This window comes from Stegastes partitus, unplaced genomic scaffold, assembly GCF_000690725.1.
Source record: "Stegastes partitus isolate 25-593 unplaced genomic scaffold, Stegastes_partitus-1.0.2 Scaffold202, whole genome shotgun sequence".
NCBI classification, from domain to species: Eukaryota; Metazoa; Chordata; class Actinopteri; family Pomacentridae; genus Stegastes; species Stegastes partitus.
In genome coordinates this window covers 561702-584369 of record NW_007577933.1, presented here as the reverse complement: position 1 = coordinate 584369, position 22668 = coordinate 561702, and the positions used below count along the sequence as shown (strand labels likewise).

The window sequence follows — 22668 nt, the reverse complement described above, 5'->3', positions numbered from 1 at the left end:
CAGTTATGTCACTACAGATAGGGTTTTCTTTGTTCTTTAAAAAATTAGGCGGTAAATACGAGACTGAACATGTTAAAACTAGCATTTTGACAGTGTTTTCCAAGATATAATGTAAATTAATCTCTTTTCAGAGGCACCTCTCAGGTCGGTATCCTACGGGCACTGAACGAGGCAGGCATCCCTATTGACATGGTGGGTGGCACCTCCATCGGCTCTTTCATGGGAGCCCTGTACGCTGAGGAGAAGAGCAACAGCCGGATGAGGGTCAGAGCCCGCGAGTGGGCCATGGTGTGTGGAAGTCATACTGTAGATAGGGAAAAACTTACGTACAAAACCCTTTTGTCCTGTTATTCTGACATCTGCTCTCATATTTATCAGGATTTCTCCAATGTTTTCTCTTCTTCATACTAGTTTTCATTTCACAATTTTAAGTTCCCGGACAAGTTTGTTCCTGATCGATAAATGTACGTTTTTCTTCACTTTGCTTTGTAACATCTTTTCTTCCTCAGGATATGACCTCTTACTTTAAGAAGATCTTGGATCTGACCTACCCGGTTACCTCCATGTTTTCAGGAGCTTCCTTTAACTCCAGCATTAGCTCTGTCTTCAAGGACAAACAGATAGAGGTAAGTTAAGGGACGTCTTCAACCCTCTGAACTCGTAGCAGTTTCTACATGTTTTTTGCTCCCGTTGAGGTTTTAGATTCCGATTCAGATTTGCTTTATTGTCATTGCAACGAGTACACGAAAAGCAAGATGCAGGCCTTTCAGTGCAAAAAATATTTTTAAAAAATTTTGTAAACATATATATATATATATGATTAAATAAGCGTGTGCTTATTATTTCATTTAATCTTTTTATAGAGTTTTTTTTAAGGTTTTACTCACTGTAGGATCATTTTATACCATATTATAAAGTGCTGCACCTCAGATGGCTACATGTATTTCACTACTTATATTTACATTTCAGCTAAAATGCACCTTTTTTTTTTTTTTTTGTCAAGATGATTCATTACAGCTGAGTCACTCAGGCTGCTCAGTTGCACAGTGGATCACTGAATTTTTTGTTTTTTACAGAATCTGATGCAAAAGGTTAATGCTTTTTTGCCCACTTACGTACCATGCCCTCCAGCAAACCCACCAGAAGGTTTTGGGATTCAGAAAGTAAAACAAGTTTTTAGCAGGCAGACAGAAGGGATTTCTCACTTTGTATAATTTAAAAGAAAACTGGAATTGTTCCAAACTACTTAACACCTTTACTAGTTTTTTATAAGAATAATTCAGGTTTTGTCGACAGAGTGTGACTACCGTCCAGTCTATAGCATCTTTTGTTCATGAATGTGTCTTTAATCTGACAATATGCAGTATTATTTGAATTTAGTCACCACAGCTGACATGTCGCTTTTGTTTTGCATTTGAAAAAGCTGCTCTTTAAATGTTCCATAAGAACTTACTAGCTGGCATCTAATACACACGGTGCATTTGTTGCAAAGCAATAGTACTTGTAAGAATGTGCCTTTCCATGCCAATATTTTTTCTGTTTTTTTTTTTTTACCCCCTCTCCACTGTTAGGACCTGTGGTTACCATATTTCAACATTACAACTGACATCACTGCTTCCTCTATGAGAGTTCACACTGACGGTGGGTCACACTTTGCTTCTTTTATAGAAATTCACTGACTTGTTTGTTGTTTTGAAAATGGAAAAAGTTAATTTTTATTTCACGCTTACTATTTATATATTACTAAATTAATCAAAGTGTTATGGAATGCTGTCATTTTATACTGTACTGTGCTCTCCTGCAGCTAGTTTTTTGAAAATTGAAAAAAAAAAAGTTAAATTTGTCTTTTCTTTCTGTTTGTCCTCTTGTCTCTCCTCTTCAGGTTCGCTGTGGCGGTATGTCCGGGCCAGTATGTCACTGTCTGGTTACCTGCCTCCTCTCTGTGATCCCAAAGATGGACACTTACTCATGGATGGAGGGTACATCAACAACCTTCCTGGTGAGAGATGCTGACAGGGTGGTTTGTTGTTTGTGCTTTGTACACATATGGTTTTTGGTTATAGCAATACACACAGCGAACACAATGTCGAGATGAAAGTCACTCATCTATCGTCTATTGTATGCACTGATTGTAGTTTTGGGATTTCATCACAAATGTTTTAGGAAAGGATATAGTGTCACGTTACAGCCTTTTTGCTGGTTTGTTCTTAGTAGTTGCTCACAGTATTGCAACAGAAAAAAAATCCGTACAGCCTAAGTTTTACCTTCCACACCTTTACAAAAGAGACATCTTTGAAACTGTTGACAACTGTTAAGTCTACCTTAAGAATTTATTTTTTGCCTCTGCACCTGCAATGGCTGAGGCCAGAGGCATAACATTTTCTGGATGTTTATCTGTTCCATTCATATTTCAGAAATACTTGGAGGGATTTTTTATTTTTTTTTCCAAATTCGGCGTAAATGTCTACTTGAACTCAAGTAGAATTTGGTGATCAAAGGTCACTGTGACCTCACAAAACCTATTTTTGATCATAACTCAACAATTTATGTGCTAATTATAACAACATTTCTCACAATTCTACAATCTAATACAATACTTAAATGATGGCATTGAATATTCAAAAGGGCAAAAGTCACCTTCACTGTGACAGAATAATGTTCTGTGAAAGCATTATTCTGATCATTATTCACCTCCAAAACTAAAGAACCGAAGGTGAGAGTGTGACCGTATTTCTCATTTGGACAGAACATGAGACAAATGTTAGGTGCCCACAGGGTTTCAGACTCACTTTTTCACTGGTTGCACTGATGCGACCAACTTTCTCATTTGGTGGCACCTCCCACCTGGTCACAGGCAAAACACATCACTGATGAACATCTGCTTATCGATAGTCACTACAATTTACCAGTGTTCCCTAAACACCCCACATTGCAGGCTGTGGTAGATGGTGCTTGGTGACTGCAGTGTGCTCAGACAGGTGTGTGAGCAAAAAATACTTTGAAAACAGTTAAACTAGCACGTTCTAATGTCAGATTTGTTCGAGATGAAACTGTGTGATTTTTTTGTACCATGTGCAGCATAGCTACATGTACTGTTCCACTCATAGACAACAGCCAATGCAGGTGCACACAGCATCGTGCGGGAAGACCGTATTTTTAAGCATAAATAGTCCAAAGTTCTAAAAATGCTGCTTTCCACCACTGTGGTTAACACAGTAGCTGCCTATGCTAGTTCTGTGACACTAATACAGCTGAATGATCATCACGTACTCACACGAATGCAACTACTTAAAACTTTAACTCCCACACTCTCAGAAAACGCTTGCATATGCAACCAAAATGGTTGCAGTCTGGAGCCCTGGCCCATCTTAAACTATTGATTGTATAGCTCTTCTGTGCTGCTGAGTTGAAAGTGTGTCTAGAACATCTATGTTGTAGAATCTGAGGCTTCTATGCAGCAACATCCATGTCTGAAGTCATTGGCACTGTCATGGCTACAACTTTGTCTTCACTACATATTTTTTATGAATGTGAACAGACATGGTCACACAACTGCAAGGTGGTAATTCCAGAGGACTCACCTAGTTTTACTGTACAGTTGTAAAACATTCAGAGAGACTAGAAAATACACTAATGCACATGCAATGGGGCACATCATGTCAGACTTTATTGTTCATAACAAGAAGGTGAACTTTTTCCTCCACACAGTCACTAAGTGCTTCTTCGATGGGAAATAGTTGAGTTACTTTCTATAAAGTAATACTGTAAAGGCCTTTACTTTGCTATGTAAGTAACCTGCAATGACATACAATTTCATTTATCTTTATGTAAACAACATTTAATTATGTCTTTCCTGTTTTGGTATCCAGCCGACGTGGCTCGCTCCATGGGGGCCAAGGTTGTAATTGCAATCGATGTTGGAAGCCGGGACGAGACCAATCTAACCAACTATGGTGACTGTCTGAACGGCTGGTGGCTGCTGTGGAAGCGATTAAATCCACTGGCTGAGAAAATCAAGGTAGACTGACCTCACCACAGATGTCCTCTGTGTAGTTAGGGCCTTTTACTTGTACCTAAAACTGAGGCAGACACTGCAAACTGACTCAATGTATTTCCCTTCCAGGTCCTGAACATGGCAGAGATCCAAACCCGGCTTGCGTATGTCTGCTGTGTGCGGCAGCTGGAACTCGTCCGAGACAGTGAATACTGCGAGTACATCCGACCACCTATCGACCGCTACGGCACACTAGAGTTTGGCAAGTTCGATGAGATTGCGGTGAGCTTCCTATCTTTTTCTACACATTTTCTCTGTGTCTTTGTGAATTTGCTGGCTGTGAATCTCCCCCGACCCTCCTTGGATGTAATGTAGGATGTGGGCTACCAGCATGGGAAGACATTGTTCGATGTGTGGCAGCGCAGCGGCGTGGTGGACAGCATGTTGAAGGACAGACATCAGGAGGAGTTCCACAAGACCACAACTGGCCATGTGAGTGCAACTGACAATAAACATACCAATAGTTAATTTTTTTTAAATAGATTATTCAGCCATGATCATGTTTTGTTTTTATAACTGGCATTCATTTTAATTTATCTAAAACTGACCGCTGTACAGAATTTGTCTTGATAGATGATGATGATGATGATGATGATGATGATGATGATGATGATGATGATGATGATTGTGATTTTCAGTCATTTGTGTGATGTTGTCAGATGTCTATGTGAGGTGGACCTTGAGGTGAACAACAATAATTCTTTTTCAATTCAAAAGCGTGGGCTTCAGCTTACTCTGAAAGTCATACTGTTAACGCATGTCTGCAAAGGGCTAGACTATTCTGTACAACATAGAATAAAAAAGAATTGAATAGAGGGCCTGTATTGTCACTGTATTACATACAGTGGAATTAGACAATAAGACAAAAGTACAACATTCCTGATGGAATTAGACAATAAGACAAAAGTACAAGTACAAAAAGAGAATATATGCACAGCTATTTCACATTGGTAAGGTTTATTGCACACATATTTTGTGTATAGTTTAATTTAAATTTCTAATTTCTTCGTTTGAGTGATGCAATGTTTCTTTCAGGTTGTCACATGTCCAAACGCCTCCTTCACCGACCTGGCAGAGATTGTGTCGAGAATCGAACCTGTGAAGAACGCCTTAATCGAGGGTTAGTTAACAGTAAAATAGTGAATTTGGAAAACAAAGAACTGCTTGTAACTTGTATTATTAAGGTGTTGGAAGAGGAAGAAGGCTGAACTGTTTAACTTTTTGAAAAACATTAAATGTTGAAAGAACCCACTATCCTTTGTCTCTTGTAGTTTTCACACCCCAAATGTTATCATTTTAAATGAGACTCACTTGGAAAGGTACAGTATGTGCTCATGCTGTTTGTTGTTTGTTGTGGCTCCAGAGGACCTGTCTGATGAATACCAGACTGACTATGATGAAGAGGCGGTGGAAAGTGCACTGTCTGACTTTGAGGCATTCGCCCCTGGAAGTGAACACACTGAGGGAGAGGATACAGCAGACACTGCTGAAACGGTGTGTATTACACCAGCATCATTATCAAATAAATGTAATGAGCTGAATTTAAATGACCAAAAGTGAAGGTGCATCTCTGTTTTATTCTGATTCTCACAGGATGAAGAAATTCAGATTAGAGTTCGACACCGGGGGAAGAATGCCCCACAAAGTGGTCGGCTGTGATGGCCTGCCAGGGCTGCTACTGACTATTGAGCACAGCACACATTTTTCAGCGCACTGTGTGCTCTGATCCAATGAGCAGCCAGGTACCACACTCACTGTACGCTTCTCTGGTGATGGATATATTGCCTTAAGCTGTCTGCAGACAGTGAGCGGTGGTGGTCATGGCCGCCACTTGTAACCTTACCAGCCTGAACAGCACAGACTGCTGGCATGAACTGTTGGACTGCTGCTTAAAATAGGGACAACGTGGTCTACTATTATAAATAATGATTGTTGCCTCTAGTAGGATAATCCGACCTAAAGCTGGTGTTGCTCCCATACGGTTTCTCTCCATTAAACTATCTGCTGGTAAAGATGTGTCATTCACAGTACCTGTGAAATCACCTCCTGCATCATCTCTTTCTGTATTTTGTTGGTTGCCATGGTCGCATGTTGTGACCTCCATGCCTTCAGCATGCTGCTATGTTTATTCTGAAATCAGCGTAAGTTTACCAACAACCCCAGCTCCAGTGTGTCTTAACCATCAAAAAAAATGTACAAAAATAAAAAAAAACTCCAACAATTCTCTGTGGGAAGTCAGAAACCAGCAGAGAATTTTACAATACTTAGGGCTGATTCACATGAATCTCTTTCAGCTCGTATCATTCATTCATTGAATTGTATGGCAGTCAAAAGCTCTCTTGTAATGACAATAGGGCAGGGCATACATCTGTTACTGGATCACTGATCTTTACCATTTATAGACTCCATAGAAGCACACCACGCACAAATACCCTACAGTTTTCCAACAAAGTATTTCATATTATGCATTGCTACTTTTTGGGACAGTTCTGTGCACAGCTAGTTCCTGCCATAATGATTTCTGATTCATGTATATTGCGTTTTCATACATCTAAGTTAGAAGATGTTTTCTATGCTTACACTACAGTTCAAGTGCAGTGTTATCCTCTTTTTGTCCAGTAATGAAGGGATTTGTCCTCTTTCGGAGCAGAGCTGTCTGCACACCGTGAGTGGGACAGCGGTACTGTGAACAGTGACCTTAATAAGCTTTTTCATGCATGCAAAATCAGTCATGTAGGATTTATAATTTGATCATATTTTTCTACATGAAGCCTGAAAAACATAAACTTATGTTAGCCATTCCGCTGACTTTTCTTCATGGCAGACTTTTCAGCTGTGTCCCAGTTTGATACTATTGCATGCTACAGTAAGTACTAACAGATTGTGAGGGAGTATGCTCGAAAACGTAGTATGTGGTACCCTGATAGCTCAACAGGTTGAGTGGGTGACACACAAACAGGGGCCATGGGTTTGAATCTGGCCCATGGCCATTTGCTGCTGGTCCATTTCCCACTTTTGTCCCTACTTTCATGTCTTCCTCTCTCCACTGACCTGTCCAATGAAGCCAAAAGGCCAAAAAAAATTATGTTTGAAAAAAATAATAAAATAAAAAACACGTTGTATGCAACAGGGAAAGCACAGATGTATTAGTGGTGGCTGCATTCCACTTAGTGGAGGTCCTGCTTTTCTGCACTATGGCTCATTGCCGTGGTTTACTGGGACATTTAATGGAATTAAGCTATCATTCATTCAACCTATTGTGGCAAGATAAAATGTCTGCTATGATGAAGGCCTTTTGTCTTTTAAGGAAATGGAGGAGCTGCTCACAGCTGGGAGAAAGTAAAACTACCAGTACTACATTTTTTGGAAAACATGTTCACTGTGATTTTAAGTCTGTCTAATTCTTCAACACTGTCAGTTGATTTTGTTTTGCACTCACTGCAGGAAAGATTGAACAGTAACAGCTTGTATATGATGCATATGCTGGAATACAGCATTTGACCTTTCATAGCAGGGAAAACACAGGTGTAGCCTGAAGCTGATGATGGGACTAGCATAGCTAAATGAGATGCGGTCAGCATTAATGTTCAAAGCCAGTGTGCTTGGATAAACCCTTCTTGACCCTCAACACTTTCTGCTGCTTTTTGAACTGGCACTAATAAATTGAAAGTTCCAGTTTTTGTAGGTAATGGGAGAAATCTATCGTTCGCCCTTCTAGTAGAAAGATAGCGAAAATCCCTACAGGGAGGATGTTGGTGTGGATGGATGGGTCAAGTAAAGGACGTTCTCCCAGCAGACAAAAAAAAAAGTCACTTGTTATTTTTAGACTAAGTTAACCTGTTATTTTTTATTTTGGTTTTATTTAGTCTTTTTCAGTCTTCAGTCACAGTTTGATCAGATTTAGGCAACTGACTCCTTATTTAGGTTTATTTTTGGGGGGTAAAGGTTACAATAGCCCCTTTCACAATATTAATAATGTGTGAGAAAGCCATGACGACAAACTCTCCCATTTCTTCAAACTTTGGTTTTCATATAATTCATCAGTATGATTATTCAACCAGGATAAGAGTTTGTTAGTTCATTAATTAGTTTCTTGTTTTAATTACACAGTGCCTAGAGATTATTACTAAACCAACCTGACAGTTTTCATGTAGGTTTATAATTACAGTAGCAGCAACAAACAATGCTACATACATGCTTTGTGTCTGAACTTTCTTATGTGAAGCTGTGTGATTGAATGAGATTCTCTGAACATGATTTACAACAGAACTACCTAACACTGGCACGATAATGCAACATTCAGCTTTTTTAAGCTGCCATTTGTCCTTATGAATAACCAGTTTAGTAGCTCATGTAGAATTGATCCATATTGACAGACTGTCTGTATTTTTATGACTGGAATGCAAAGTAAGTTAGTTATTCATATAATGGGTTTTATAATAAATACAGTGTTTGATGTTGTTCATGGTTTTATGTTTTAGGGAGTTACCACTATGTTAGCATATTACCTGTAGAAATATATTTCAGTTTGTCAGTTTGTCAAGAGTTGTATGTTAATTCTTGAAACAGAATGATGTACAATGTTTTATTGATATGACTGTTGTGTGGATAATAGTAACATGTACACTATTTGATAGAATTTGTTTTTTTGTTTTTTTCTGTAATCATTGCTGGTGTGTACGGAGCCCGTCTGGTGACATCGATAAGAAATAAAAATAACTTGTTAACACGCATTAGTAAATTGTGGCCATGAGTTATTAATGCGTGGGAACGACATAGTTAAATTGTGGCCTCGCATTACTAATATGAAGAAACAAGAGAAGTTGTGGAGCAAATTTCACCGTGCGGTCATACCAGCTGTCGGTTAAGGATAATGGGCGGACTTGGATGAAACGTGGAGCATTTTGATTTGATTTTATTTTATTTTAACCTTGGAATGAACTACACCGATATCCTGCGATCTCTTGCGATGAAACACCGTGTGATAATTATGTCGTTCCCACACATTAATATCTTGTGGCCACGATTTACTAATGCGTGGTAACGAGTTATTTTCTTTCTTATCGATGTCACCAGGCGGGCTCCGTAGGTGTGAAAACCAAAACAATGAAAACTGCACAGGTAAGGCCAGAAGATGAATATATTCTGTACAATGTAAATGTACCTGTGTTTTGAAACTTTGTAACACCTGTGCAAATGACATACTGTGGTCGCTCCTTGTCAAATTAGACAAAAATCAGAAAACATGTTGCTGCACCGTCTCAGATTTTGTTCAGTTTATTTGAGTTGTTTGCAGAAGATTCAAATGATTGAATGGCTTCAGCAGATGCAAAGGTTTTAATATCTGGCCCTTGAAAATGAAAGAAAGTGCAAAATTTAAAAATAGAGGGTTGTACTGGGACTCTAGCAAGGGTATATATATATATATATATATATATTTATGGATGTATCCATATTTCCTACTAAAAATACAGTTGTGACACACTTATATGGTGACGTGAACTAATTTGTTTGACATCAGAAACTGATATATATAGCGGAGTATAGATTGTCTTTATATGTGCATAGTTACAATCTGCTTTCATTCAAATTCAGCTACACACGAGGCTTATTTTACAGCAAGGCATCGTTCTTCAGTGAACTTACAGTTTATGAATTTGCTGAAAGGAAATTCTCAACAGCATTTCATTGTCTGGGCTGCAAGGTGGCGCACTGTTGCCTCGCAGCTAGAAGGTCGCCGGGTGGCATCCTGGTGAGGACATCTGGGATCTTTCTGCGTGGAGTTTACATGTTCTCCCCGTGCAGCGTGGGTTCTCTCCAGGTTCTCCAGCTTCCTCCCACACAGTCCAAAAACATGTTGAGGTTAATTGGTGATTCTAAATTGTCCGTAGGTGTGGATGTGAGTGTGCTTGGTTGTCTGTCTCTAGGTGTGGCCCTGTGATAGACTGGTGACCTGTCCAGGGTGTCCCCTGCCTTTATCCTGAGTCAGCTGGGATAGGCTCCAGCCCCCCCACAACCCTAGTGAGGATTAAGCGGTGTGTAGATAATGGATGGATTTCATTGTCTTTGTTGGTCCTATTGTTATGTTGTACTGTCATGCTCTGTCACCCATCCTGGCTCCAACTATGACAAAGGGAGGAAGATGATATAAACCTGACATTAGCACCAACAAAACCCCCACAAGTCTGCTTATGAGTTTTTGAGACTGCCATCTGTACACTGCAGTTTCGAGGAGGAAATGCTTAGTGATGGCGTTGACACCATGTAGGCATGGTAACAAGGTAAACAACAATACCAGCTTGATTTTTACTGGAGCGAGGTGTAGATGAATCATTGATTATTTTCCTGGTATTATAAAATGTGGCATGTGATATATTTCGATCATATCCAGCTGTAATGACAGTGACAAATACTCTGATACGCTGGTTTGACTTAAGCAGAAAGTGTCTTAGATACAACTTTCTGCTTGGGATTGTTAATCAACCCTTTGACTATAAAGCAGGAAGCAGGGACTGATCACAATTAACTTTGCGAAGTACTTTCACTTAAAAAATATATTTTTGGAAGTTTATTCATACGTACGAACGTATCAAAGAACAATGAGGTACTGACGAAATGGGTTTTGTAGTGTTGTGGTTAATTTTGTAGTGTTGCCACCACAACACAACCAAATTAACCACAACACTACAAAGTTAGTCGCAACACAACACAACGGCTGCAACAGAAGTTTTTTTTTTTTAACCCGAAACTTATACTGTGAAGTGCGTAACCACACGAAGTGGGCAGAAGCCGGAGATTGTTGGAAACAACTCGAGAAGTAAGTAAAACACTGATGGCAAATAGTGTCCATTAATCTCGGTATGCACTATTATAAACGTTATTTACTATCAGTATTTTATTTCTTGAGTTGTTTCCAACAATCTCCGGCTTCTGCCCACTTCGTGTGGTTATGCACTTCACAGTATAACTTCTGGGTTAAAAAAAAAAACTTCCGTTGCAGCCATTGTGTTGTGTTGCAGCTTATTTTGTAGTGTTGTGGTTAATTTGGTTGTGTTGTGGCTTTTGTTTTGTTGTGACACCTCTGGGCCACCGTACATTGGTCTTCTTCAGTGTATCACTCCTGAGACAGGTTCACCAAAAAGCTAAAGAACATATTTACCCAAGAAGTTAAATGTATTATCTGTTGTTTCTTATTTCACGTGTAACATCTGTGCAGTGGTTTACTTTTACTCCACTGTCAAACAAACTTTGTATAACATAAAACCTTACATAAGTCACAGTTAAAGCGATACCAGAATTACCACTTTTCTAGGAATGAATCGAAAATATTTCTGATGCACACCTCCTGACAATTTATTTATTGTTTTACTGATAATATCTGTACCTTAGAAGTAGGTTTATGAGTTCAGGACTTTGACTTTTAAGATAAGAGAAGATATGTAAGACACGTACAGTCATATTTTTCCATTGTTGCCTCACTACTTTATAGACTACGTGTCAGGCTAAATGTTACAGGTATTCAGGGTGTGTTTCACAAGCAAAAAGCAACTTAGAAAAGTCAGTCAATTGTAAAACCTGTGTTGTTATTAAAAATGTTATTGTGATCAAATCTGTGTGTGAACAGACAACAAGCAGTTTGTCCTTATTTAAAAATGCCACAGCTTAGCCCTAACAACTGATTTAATGGGGACACCGAAATTGCACAACACATAAATGTGACCTGAACCTGTAATCAGAAAGTGAAGTTTCATTATTTTATTGATGGATAAGAGCCTTTCTGTCAGGGTTATGGACTTGTTTTAGATGTGTGGTTTTTTTGGATTCCTGTTTTTCTGTGTTTGGCTGGTGTGCTTGTCACTTTCAGGCTGTGTGGGGCCAATTGGAAGAGGCTCTTGCACTGGCACAGCTGCGGCTCATCTGCTCAATCAGCAGACTGCCTAAAGACCACTGCTTCACGGGACTCTGGTGCCAGATGATTGTGATACGCCACTACTGATACAGTCATGCCGTTTAGCAGTTGCTCCAAGCTTTGAGTTCCCCGCTAAGCTAATTTCGAGTTTCAAGTAATCCTGTATTCTCTCCATGTTTTCTCCAGCATCCCCTCCGCCAGCTCCAGCGTCCAGCCGTCCGTCCTTCACGCCAGCTTCCACCGCCACGAAGTCACGAGTCAGGATCTCATCGTCATGGGCCCCTGCACCAGGGAAACCTCCACATGAGCACCTCACCTGAGCTCCGCCACTGGGAAACCTCCACACGGACTCCTTCTCCTGAGCACAGCCACAGAAAACCCTCCGCACAGACTCCTGCACGGGGAACTCACCACACGACCCACCGGCACCGAAGACCCCCCCTCCGCACCACCACAAGAACCTGTGCACCAACACCGGAATCTCCACCGGTCTCCTGGTGCCCATCACCTCCCTACCCTCCTTAAACAAAACCTGTCTTTCCTTATCCATTCCCCGTCTCCTTTTCGTTTGGGTCCACAAATACACTCGGTGGTCATGAGCCGTCACACTTTCGGGTATACAGCTGAAGGATTGTCCAAACAAGTTCAACACAAAGTGATCAAGTGGCTCAACTTTCAAGGTCTCACAATGGCTGTACAAGAAATGGCTGACAGCATCATAGCTGCTTGCACGCAGTTAGTAACTGAAAAGATCCAGAGAAAAAACAATTACCATGATACTTGCATCAAGGAGATCCTACTCATCATTTGCTGGCTTGCAGACATACAAAGAACTCTGTGGAAGTAAGATGTGCAAGTATAATGACTACAGTGACGGAATAGCTCCATGTTTCCTGGTTCCATGGTTGCAATTTTTAATTAACTGACCTGGCATTTAACCCTTAAGTTTAACGTAAAGCTGATATGGAGACTTCATCCTTGTAAGTCATGGCTTCATCACTGACTTTCTGCTTAAATGTGAGGACTGTTTTATTATTCAGTTTTCTGGAAATTATAGAAGCTTTTCCAGTAAACCATGCGATCATAAAACCAAAAGTGAAAGCATCTTTACCAACATAATAAAAAGGGATGGTCTGCCCTGAGATACCTCAGTTACAGACCTGGTGGGACACAATGCTTCATCTACAGTGACAGAGAGCTAAGTATAACATGGACAGACGTCTTCTATTAAGGTGGGTCACTTTTCCTGTTGTTTAATCAGTGATTTTTAATTAAAACATAAAAACCAGGCATGTACATGAGCGCAGATAATGTTATCAACGATCGCTCTGCAAGCACACATGCAGAACTGCAGTCTAATTTTTTGACTGTGGAGGTGGGACAGTGGCAGGTATTAGTTGTTTTAATGTTTCTGCTGGTACTTTTACACCAGTATGATTTCTCATAACCTCTAAGGAAGGAGACAGGTGGAGAGTTGAAACTGATCAATCAAAGGGAGAAAGAGAGAGAAAATGAAATTCTGATCTACCTTTTTTAGTTTTATTCCATAATTAACGTTGCTAATTACAGCCAGCGTTGTTGGTATGGGAGTGACCACCGTTCAGAAGAGTCCAGGGGCCTCATTTCTTATCAGTGCGTAGAAAAGTTTCTAAATTCTGTCTTTTGAATAAAATTTAGGGTGTGCCTAAGTACAAAAAAGTCTGTATTTATCAAACATGCGTACGTGGGTCGTGAGCACATCAGTAAGTCATCAGCGTTAGTAAATCCCCATAATTCTTAACAACCATGCTCGTGCACTTTGCCTTGAGAAACGCCTCCAATTAACCATATACAGCATTGTTGTCTCTTTATAATACAAGTGAATATTTTTCCCACCTCACCTTTCATCATCATGGCAGAGAGGGCGACAAAGAGGAACTTTTCCGAAACCGAATTTGAAGTAACGAGTTTGAAGCTAATGTAACCCTGAAAAGTTGTGCGGCTCACTCGTCTCCAGGTGTGGGTCAGTCGGGTTACAATTGCTTTATGTTCGCGTTATGTTTTGCTATCTTCCATGCTAATTGCTCACCACAACAGCAGGACAGTTCAGCAGCTTTATTGGCAGCTCAGACTGCGCTTCACTCTCACCCTTCACCCCGTCCCTCCATTTTGTGCTGTACCAAAACAGTAGCAGGTAGGAAGCAACATTTGGGACACAGAGCAGGGCAAGAAGTAAACATAAGATAACAACATATCTGACTAAATACTTAATGAAATAATATGTAAGGCACCACATAAATTAATACCAAAATCATAAACAAATTAAGCAAATGCAAATGAATATTAAAGCCGCAAGCAGGAGTGCGACTGAGACAGTCGGTGTACATATGTATTTAACATGCTGTGGCTGTGACTCGGAGCACCCGTGTGAAGTTTCAGGCCGATCGGAGCACGTACAGGCCAGTTACACAGCACGTCCCATTGTACGGCGTTTTATGGCGTTTTGGAGAAATTGTACGGGCCACCATTTTGACGCCGTCGAAGTTTTGCGGAGCTGTTTGATAACTTTTAATCACCACCTCCTGTAGTTCGTGCTGGCCAAATTTCAAGTGTCTACGACTTACTCCCTAGGAGGAGATAGATTTTGAAAATGGCCAAAAATGAACGAAAATTGCAAAATTCTGACCGTGTTTTTTTCAAAAAGGTAGACTTCCTGTTGGGTTTAGGGCTTGGCAGCAATTGACTTTTTTGTGCGTCCTGACCTGCTACACATGCCTACCAAATCTTGTAGGTGTAGATGAAAGATGAAACGGCCTTCCGACGGGACTCCGTTAAATGCCAGAAACACTGAGAAAATGGCCAAAATGGCCATTTATCAAAACTGCATGGGCCACCATTTCCACGCTGTCAGACTTTTGCGGAGCATTTTCATAGCTTTTATTCACCACGTCATGTAGTTTCTGCTGGCCAAATTTCAGATGTGTACGACTTACCCCCTAGGAGGAGGTAGATTTTGAAAATTGCCAAAAATGGGCAATTTTCAGCCACAAGCCGCCATTGTTTTTAAAAATGGCCGACTTCCTGTTGCGTTTCAGGTATGTGTTCTTGAGGCTTTTTTGTGTGTCTCGAGTTGGCACGTGTGTGCCGAATTTCGTGGCTCTACGTGAAAGTGTGTTCGGGGGTCCATTTTTTAAAATTTTGTAGGGGGCGCTGTTGAGCCATATTTCTATTAAGCTGTGTATTTCCCCCTAATTATAAATTTTTCACCGGGTCTGATGTGTGTGGCAAGTTTGGTGCATGTGTCTGCTTTCTGACTTCTCCACCAAATGATAAAACCTAACTGCAATGATTTGCTTGCCAGGACACAAAGACATTGCTGAGGTCCAACACCAGCATTTGGTGAAACGATGTGTCTCCTGAACCAGTTCCCCTCCAAAGGTGTTGAATGGGGTTGAGATCAGTACTGTGTGTAGGCCACATCACCAAAACTTTTTCCTGTATGAAGCTTTCTTTGCACCTAGGTGATGTCAAATGACACAGGAAAGGGACAAATACAAACTGTTAACACAATTTTTGAAGTACAAAAATATGACTATGCAGTAGCATTAGAATTTCTTCTACTGGGCCAAATCAAAATGAAGAAAATGAGCCCCAGTTTCACACAATATGTGAGCAGCATTGATCATATACTTTGGATTCAACAGCATATTTTTGTATGTACTTCTACAGGTCGTTCTTCATGCAGTTCAGTTGTTGATTTTCACACCCCTGTGGTCCACCTCCGACAAGGTGTGGCTCAGTTTCACACTGGAACTTAGTGTGCAGTGAGCGAGACAGCCCTCCACTGGTTCAGTCTGCTCATGTTCACTCATCTATGGCAGACACGTGACCAATGGCTTTGTTTCAGTCCTGATGTGCTGATATTGACAAATCAAATGAAATGCACGTAACATTAGCGCAACATCCATAAGGCGTTAATTGGTTATAAATAAGAAGTAGTCAGATAGAATGATAAATTATAGCAGCTCCAACAAAGCACCATTCCCCTGTCCGAATGTGTTTGAGGCTCAAAGATGTGAAATCATTCATTGGTCATCCATTAAGGTTTTGAGCATTTTCTGCTACAGTAGCTTATCTGTGGGATCTCGATCAGTAAGTGTAGGGCACTTTGACCCTGACGTCGGTACGCCGGTTGTCTCCAGGATATACACACATGTCTCGCCATCACAGTTTAACTCTTGTCAGAGTCACACATTTTTCCTGCTTCAAACATACCAATTTAAGAACTGACTGTTCACTTTCTGCCTGATATATCCCTCCCACTAACAGGTACCACTGTAACTGTAACATTCCGCCTGTCACTGGTTTAAGTTTCATTGGTATCTGTGTACTGAGCACTTGTTGCTGCTTTTCCTTCACCCTGAACCACTCCAACTCGCTCCAAGTTGGATTTATGTTGGGTGTAGCAACTATTTAACAACACACTACCTTCACACAACATAAATGATGCTCTCAGAAACATTAGGAATGCAAGAAGTTCCACCTGTTAACCTTTGACAAGGCTCTCCACTCCAGGTGACGACCACATGAAGCTGCTCAACATATTATCAGTTGTGTGCAATCAAAGTGTAGCTAATTTTTGAACACCTTTTCTGTTCACTACATAATTCCAAGTGTTTTTTTATACTTTTGATTTTTTAATTTTGTCCAATGAGGAAGAGGATAGCAAAAATAAATCCTTCCAGTGATCTGGTTTTGTTATCTCTAGTTCTGCAATAAATATCTAAACATTTTGCCTTTGAAAAATACCAATCTGACAGTGATGAGTGATGAGCTGCTGGTGTAGTTGGACTGCTCTAATGTGGGCATCTTTCTTCTTCATGTCTAAATTTAAGCAGTGTGTCACAGACATGCGCCTTCAGTGTTTGCTGTGCTATTTGTTGTTCCTCGCTGCACTTTCTCAGTCATAGATTTTTCCATGTAGCTAGCATTTAGAAAGAGGAAGCGAGAAGAGCTGCAGAAAGCCCCATGAGCCGTGTTGCACCATCCACAGCACCATGAGAAGGTGAAGTGCGAACAACAGCCGACTTCACTGAGCACTGAAAACGAAGACAAGCAGATACTAATTCTACAAAACAGGTAAGACATGAACTTCATTTCATGGCTTGTAATGGTCTCTTTTTAATGTTCTAGTGAAATCTCCAAATTTGAAGAATGTTGTGAAGATCCTTCGTCACTGAAAACATATATATAGAAATGTGTTGAAAAATTAAGGAAGGAGCTTAAAACTAAAAACTAAAAAGTCTTTGATAGTTCCACTTAGATGATAGATTAATTTCAAATATGTGAAACTATGGACTTAACTTAAAAACTAAATGTGGCAGCCATAATTTAGTAGTGCCTGAAAATAGCTCAAATATGATCAAAAATATGTCATCTATGTCTCTGTTAAAAATTCATACAGTCAAGATCTGCCTTAAACAGATCAACAATTTGTTTTTTTTATACTTTTGTGAGAAATAGGAGGAGATTTTTCCCTCAATGTATTCATTTTATATTTTGGGGAAGTTGTGATATTTCCTCAAAAAACAACCTCTGTGACGTAACCATCAGTAACAAGTACGAATACTGGATTTGACAAACAGAAGTTGAATTTGAATGTTAACTGAGAGTAGATTCAGGAAATGAGACGTGTCAGCATCACTTCCCTGCAGTGTGACCATGACGGTTCATCAGCTTTTAAAACCCCTTCCTCACTCACAGAAACACCAAATAAACCTTCTAAGTGACACAGAAGTAATATGTTGCTTGTGAGTGCATCTCAGATTGTGGACATATCAGATGTTTGTTTCTTGTTGCAGGTCTGATCAGACGAGTAACACGATGGCGCAAGGCTGCCTCAAGTGTTTAAAGTACACCATGTGTGTCGCCAACTTCCTTTGTTTTGTACGTATGTCTCAATCATCCAGCATCACATTCAGAGCTCACTGGGGTTTCTGTTGTTAGTATCTGCAGCAGTGACTCCCAACCAGGCGGTACCTCCCAGTGTGAGCATGTACAAATGGTCTTTTGGTGAATAGATTTAGCCACACATCTGTCAAATCTAAACACTTCCTGTTTTGGTTGGGTGTGTGTAAAGGAACCAGCTGAATAATGTCTATTGTCCAGTTTCTACCACTCGAAGAGGGTTTTGCACAAATTGGCATCGTAACAAAGACTCCAATCCAATTCTCTTGTTAGAGGCATTTTCTATCTTCATATTATTTAACTGGATCCCTATTATGATTATTGATGTGCAAAAAGCATTTAATGTTACAACTGGTATTGGAACTGATATGGTCAGGAATAACCATGACAAGTTGTTAAGCTTTAGACAGTTAAATCTTCAACATTTAAAGAAGAAGAAAAAACTCATTGTGTTCAGTAGCTACAGAGCAGACCTGTGCAGGGTCCACTGCCAGAAATACCTGCAGAGAGGTCAATTCTAAGAAGGAAGTCAAGGGACCCATTCTTAGAACTGTACTGAATGCATGGTTGCAAGTAAAAAACAAAAAACAAATCCTATTTGTTAATTTAGATAAACCTAAAAAAAAGTTCCAAACATCATTTTTGATGGGTTGGGTAGACATGATAATGTTTGTAATTACACCCACGTATTGTGTGAAATTTGAACTCAAATTTCTGATTTAAAACTAAATTCAAGTTGAGGTAACTTAAAGAACTTGGCATGATAACTAAAATGTTCTTTACCTGGAGTTCAAGATTTCAAGGCACCCAGCCAGTAGTTGTGTAACGCAATCAGGTGTCTAAGGTGATTGTGTTGCTGCACTGTGTCTTGTCTCCTGTCAGATGTGTGGTGTGGCGGTGCTGGGCTTCGGTGGGTACATGATGGTTAACTTCCGGTTAACTGCTCTCACCCCCAACCTGGCCAGCCTCAACATAGCCAACCTGCTGCTGATCAGCGGCATCGTCATCACCTGCGTGTCCTTCCTGGGCTTCCTGGGTGCTCTGAAGGAGAACCGCTGTCTCTTGCTGACGGTACCACACCCACACACACACACACACACACACACACACACACACACACACACAAACTGGTTGTGTCGTTGTTCTAGTCTATCTGCTAACTTCTAGAGTTCTATTTAAAATTATTTTTTTGGCATTTTGACATCCTAACACAGTACTTCCCAGTCGGGGACTCCCCAGGATGTCACAACATGATGACAGAAATGACAACGCAGCTCTATTTTAAGCATACTTAATTATCATTATTATTATTTTGTTCTGTGTATAGTCCCAAACCAGTCATAATGTCTTTAAAAGCCCCTCGTATCAAAATTCCCTGTGACATGGCTCTGTGCAGTATATACATGGCATTTCAAGCTTTATTCTAGACTGTATATAAAAGATGGACATAACCTCTGGGTCTAAAAAGCAAAGTCAACACAGACATAGTCTTGCGTAGCCAGGCCAGTCTGTACTGCAGAATGGTCCCTTTAATTATTCATTTATTCACATTGTTAGTATCTGCAGCTAAATACCAACTGGTTGTGGTTCCAGGTTCAGATATCTACAGTATAATCCTGAATATAATCCCAGTCCAAGATATCTTAAACTCCCCCTTAGAGACCTTTAATTTGGTTTAAGCAAGTCAAATTATGTTGTAAAAATCTCACACTGGAATTGTGCCACACCAAAATGACGCTGCAGATATGTGTAGTTCATATGCACACATCAGCAGTGTCACAGCTCAGACTAGTCATAATGGTGTTTGAGATACCTGCAGCTGTTGTTCTGACCAGTCCAAAGTGAGTTACAGGTTTCTCTAACTGCTGTTTTGACTGATCACAAGGATTAAATGAATTGTTTGTAGTTTTAAATCCAGACAGTCAAACTCAGCTATTAAATGGTAAAACAGCTTGTCATAGATTCAATTCAATTTCAGTTTTATTTATATAGCGCAATCCACAGCATATGTCCCAACCCAACAATCCAGAGTTGCCTTTGGACTCCATCTAAGCAAGCATTCAACAACGATGGGAAGGAACCAAAAAAAACCAAACTTCTAGATGTCTGAGCTGCTTAGAAAACTTTGTGGTGTTTCCTATTTTTGTTCCAAATGCTCTGTGACATTATGACTTTCACTCGTCTTGTCCTCGACTTGTCACAGTGGACCTGCTGCTGCACTTACTGTCACCATTCAACACATCTGTTGTTGTAGTCTTAAGTATCTATGGTACTATCAAAGAGCAAGCACAGCTACATTTTCAGAATTGTTGGCGTTGATTTGGTAACTGTTTTTGTGACATCCCATTGAACTGTTACTGACAACATCTTATGTAGAAAAGAAAACTAGACACAACAACATGAAAAACTCTTAGGCCTCTCTTCCACACAGCTTTGTTAGGAGTCCGTAGCTCCACAGATTATACAGAATATGCCTCCTGGTGCTCAAGAAATGTATTTTGTACAGATTTTGTAGCTGAACGGGTCTCTTTTTAATTATACTTTGGTACAATTTGATTGTCAGCATTTAAGCAACTAAATAGCCTGTTAGTTACAGACACCAATCTTTTAATAATCCGCCACTAAAGTTCAGCAACTGGAAGGAGGAATTTGACAAACACATTGTAGATTACAGGGGCTCCAATAGGACTGAACGGACTTCTGGTTGACTTACATACATTGACAGAGCTATGTGGAAGCAAAACGTTGATATCCACACAAATAACACACTGACTGTTTGGCTCAAAATGGAAACTTTTGTCAGAAGGTGTTAAGTTTTGCAGCCATGAAAGTAAAGAAAATCTTCAATTTCTTGCCTGCAGGCTTGTACTTGTGTGGTTGTTGGACTGCTGACATTTTTGTCTTTTTAGTTTTGTCAGCAGCTTTTCACAGATCAGTGAAAATAAAATGCCATGATACTGGTTTGTGGTTTAAAGAGTAAATCAGTAAACTCTGTTGGCAGTTTTTCCTGCTGCTCTTCATCCTGATGCTGGTCGAGCTGACTGCTGCATGCCTGCTGCTCATATACGAGGGAGAGGTACGGCCACGTCCATCTACAATCACGCTGTGTTGTGCAAATACTGGAAACACACATAGACTGTGTCATCTCACCTTGCTATATAGATTTCTGCCATGGTGCAAAAAGATCTCGACACGGGTCTGAAAGACGCAAAAGGACAGGCTGCAAACTCAACAAACATAATGAACGACTGGGACTTGCTTCACCAGACGGTAAGATTCTCAGAAACGTAGTGTAGTGACACACAGCGGTTGGATATTCAGTGTTTTCTCTAAATGGCTTGTTTCAGCTTAAGTGCTGCGGAGTCAATGGAACGGCCGACTGGGGAAGTCATGTGCCTTCATCCTGCTGCGAGAGCCGCTGTGGATCTCCAAATCCTGTGTACTTTCAAACGGTAGACACTGTTAGACGCTGTAGATGTCAAACGGTCATTTTCTTTTAATTGCATTTAAGTGTTAACTAGCTAAATTCAAATTTATGCTCTTTTTGCAGGGTTGTCTGACAACATTGAAGACCTTCTTTGAGGACAATTTCCTCATCACTGGCATTTCTGTCATTGTTCTCTGCATTATCGAGGTAAGCTGATGGAGGTATTAAAATGGGACGGTTTCTTGTGAAGTTGTCAGCAAAACAAAGAGCACATGTCATAAAGGCAACTTAATTCGGATGCCAAACATATGAAGCACTCTTTCATAAAAACTGATCTCTAATACATCAGTGTTTTGTTTTTAACTTGTCTGTCGGGATTCAAGTGACCAAAGACAACAACAAAAACAAATCAATGAATGAAGCTTTAATACTCCAAGTCTACTCAAATTTAAAGATTTCCAACTTCTCTTAGTTTTAATAAAGCATTTTTTTTCTGTCCTAAATAAAAATTTGTACAGTATGCTTAAAATTGAAAAACTGTTGCAATTTGGAATAAATGTCCAAACATTCATTTTAATGGAGTGACAGCTATCAGGATGTGTCCATGCTCCCGAGAGAGACAAACATTAGGCAAGAAGGTTGTCAGATTCATTGTACAATTTCATTTTTTTAAAAATCTGATTTGTTTACAGGTCTTGGGAATGTGCTTCGCCATGACACTCTTCTGCCACATTAGTCGATCTGGACTGGGCTACAAGTTATAGACGTTGGTTTCTCAAACTATATATATATATATTCTATCTCTATATTTTAGAGTTAGTTTCATTGTACAGTTATGTCCTTTAAAAAAAATCTGGTGCAGGAAAACAGAAAAGGCTTTTTGATATACCTTAGATCAGATTATTTTCTAAACTCAACATCTTGGTAAGTTGTTGTGAAAGATTGGAGTTTTTGTGCTTGACAGACTTTTTCATGCTCCTGAAAAAGAAAGAAGTAAAAAAAAAAAAAGGTTTTTCGTTTTTGGCTACTTCGGTCTTCTATGACAATAAGCTCAAGCTTTGTACAATGCTATTTCAGTCATGTGAAATGAACACAAGTTCTGTATATGACTTCCTTGTTGCCAAGTTTATCTGAATGTCTTTGCGTGGTTTTTACTTTAGAGCATTTTTGAAAAGCAATTGTTTGTGTAAAAATACTGCCTATTTCCTGTAACTGCCTTTCACAAACCATTTACTGACAACATATTTGAAAATGCACCAATAAAGTATTGTTTACGATATAAACATGGCACCGTGTCACTCTTTTTACAGTGTTCATGGTGTCAGATGATCT

The 22668-nt window shown here is 39.9% G+C and overlaps 2 protein-coding genes across 2 annotated transcripts in view; both read left to right on the top strand.

Annotated features, from left to right (window-relative positions):
- pnpla7b (patatin-like phospholipase domain containing 7b) overlaps positions 1–6739 on the top strand; it is a 29038-nt gene extending 22299 nt beyond the window's left edge. The window contains exons 25-34 of the mRNA XM_008280622.1: positions 132–288; positions 510–626; positions 1572–1641; positions 1883–1999; positions 3870–4018; positions 4124–4276; positions 4370–4486; positions 5090–5174; positions 5418–5548; positions 5648–6739. Of these exons, the coding sequence (XP_008278844.1) occupies positions 132–288; positions 510–626; positions 1572–1641; positions 1883–1999; positions 3870–4018; positions 4124–4276; positions 4370–4486; positions 5090–5174; positions 5418–5548; positions 5648–5713 (1162 nt within the window). The 3' untranslated portion in view covers positions 5714–6739. The remainder of the gene's footprint in view (positions 1–131; positions 289–509; positions 627–1571; positions 1642–1882; positions 2000–3869; positions 4019–4123; positions 4277–4369; positions 4487–5089; positions 5175–5417; positions 5549–5647) is intronic.
- A 10215-nt stretch (positions 6740–16954) lies between these two features.
- Positions 16955–22619, top strand: LOC103356469 (leukocyte surface antigen CD53). The gene is made up of 8 exons (XM_008280617.1): positions 16955–17081; positions 17804–17888; positions 18792–18980; positions 20911–20985; positions 21072–21179; positions 21257–21361; positions 21460–21543; positions 22029–22619. The coding sequence occupies exons 2-8, from the start codon at positions 17826–17828 to the stop codon at positions 22098–22100; spliced, it is 696 nt and encodes a 231-aa protein (XP_008278839.1). The 5' UTR covers positions 16955–17081; positions 17804–17825; the 3' UTR covers positions 22101–22619.
- Positions 22620–22668: the final 49 nt, after the last annotated feature.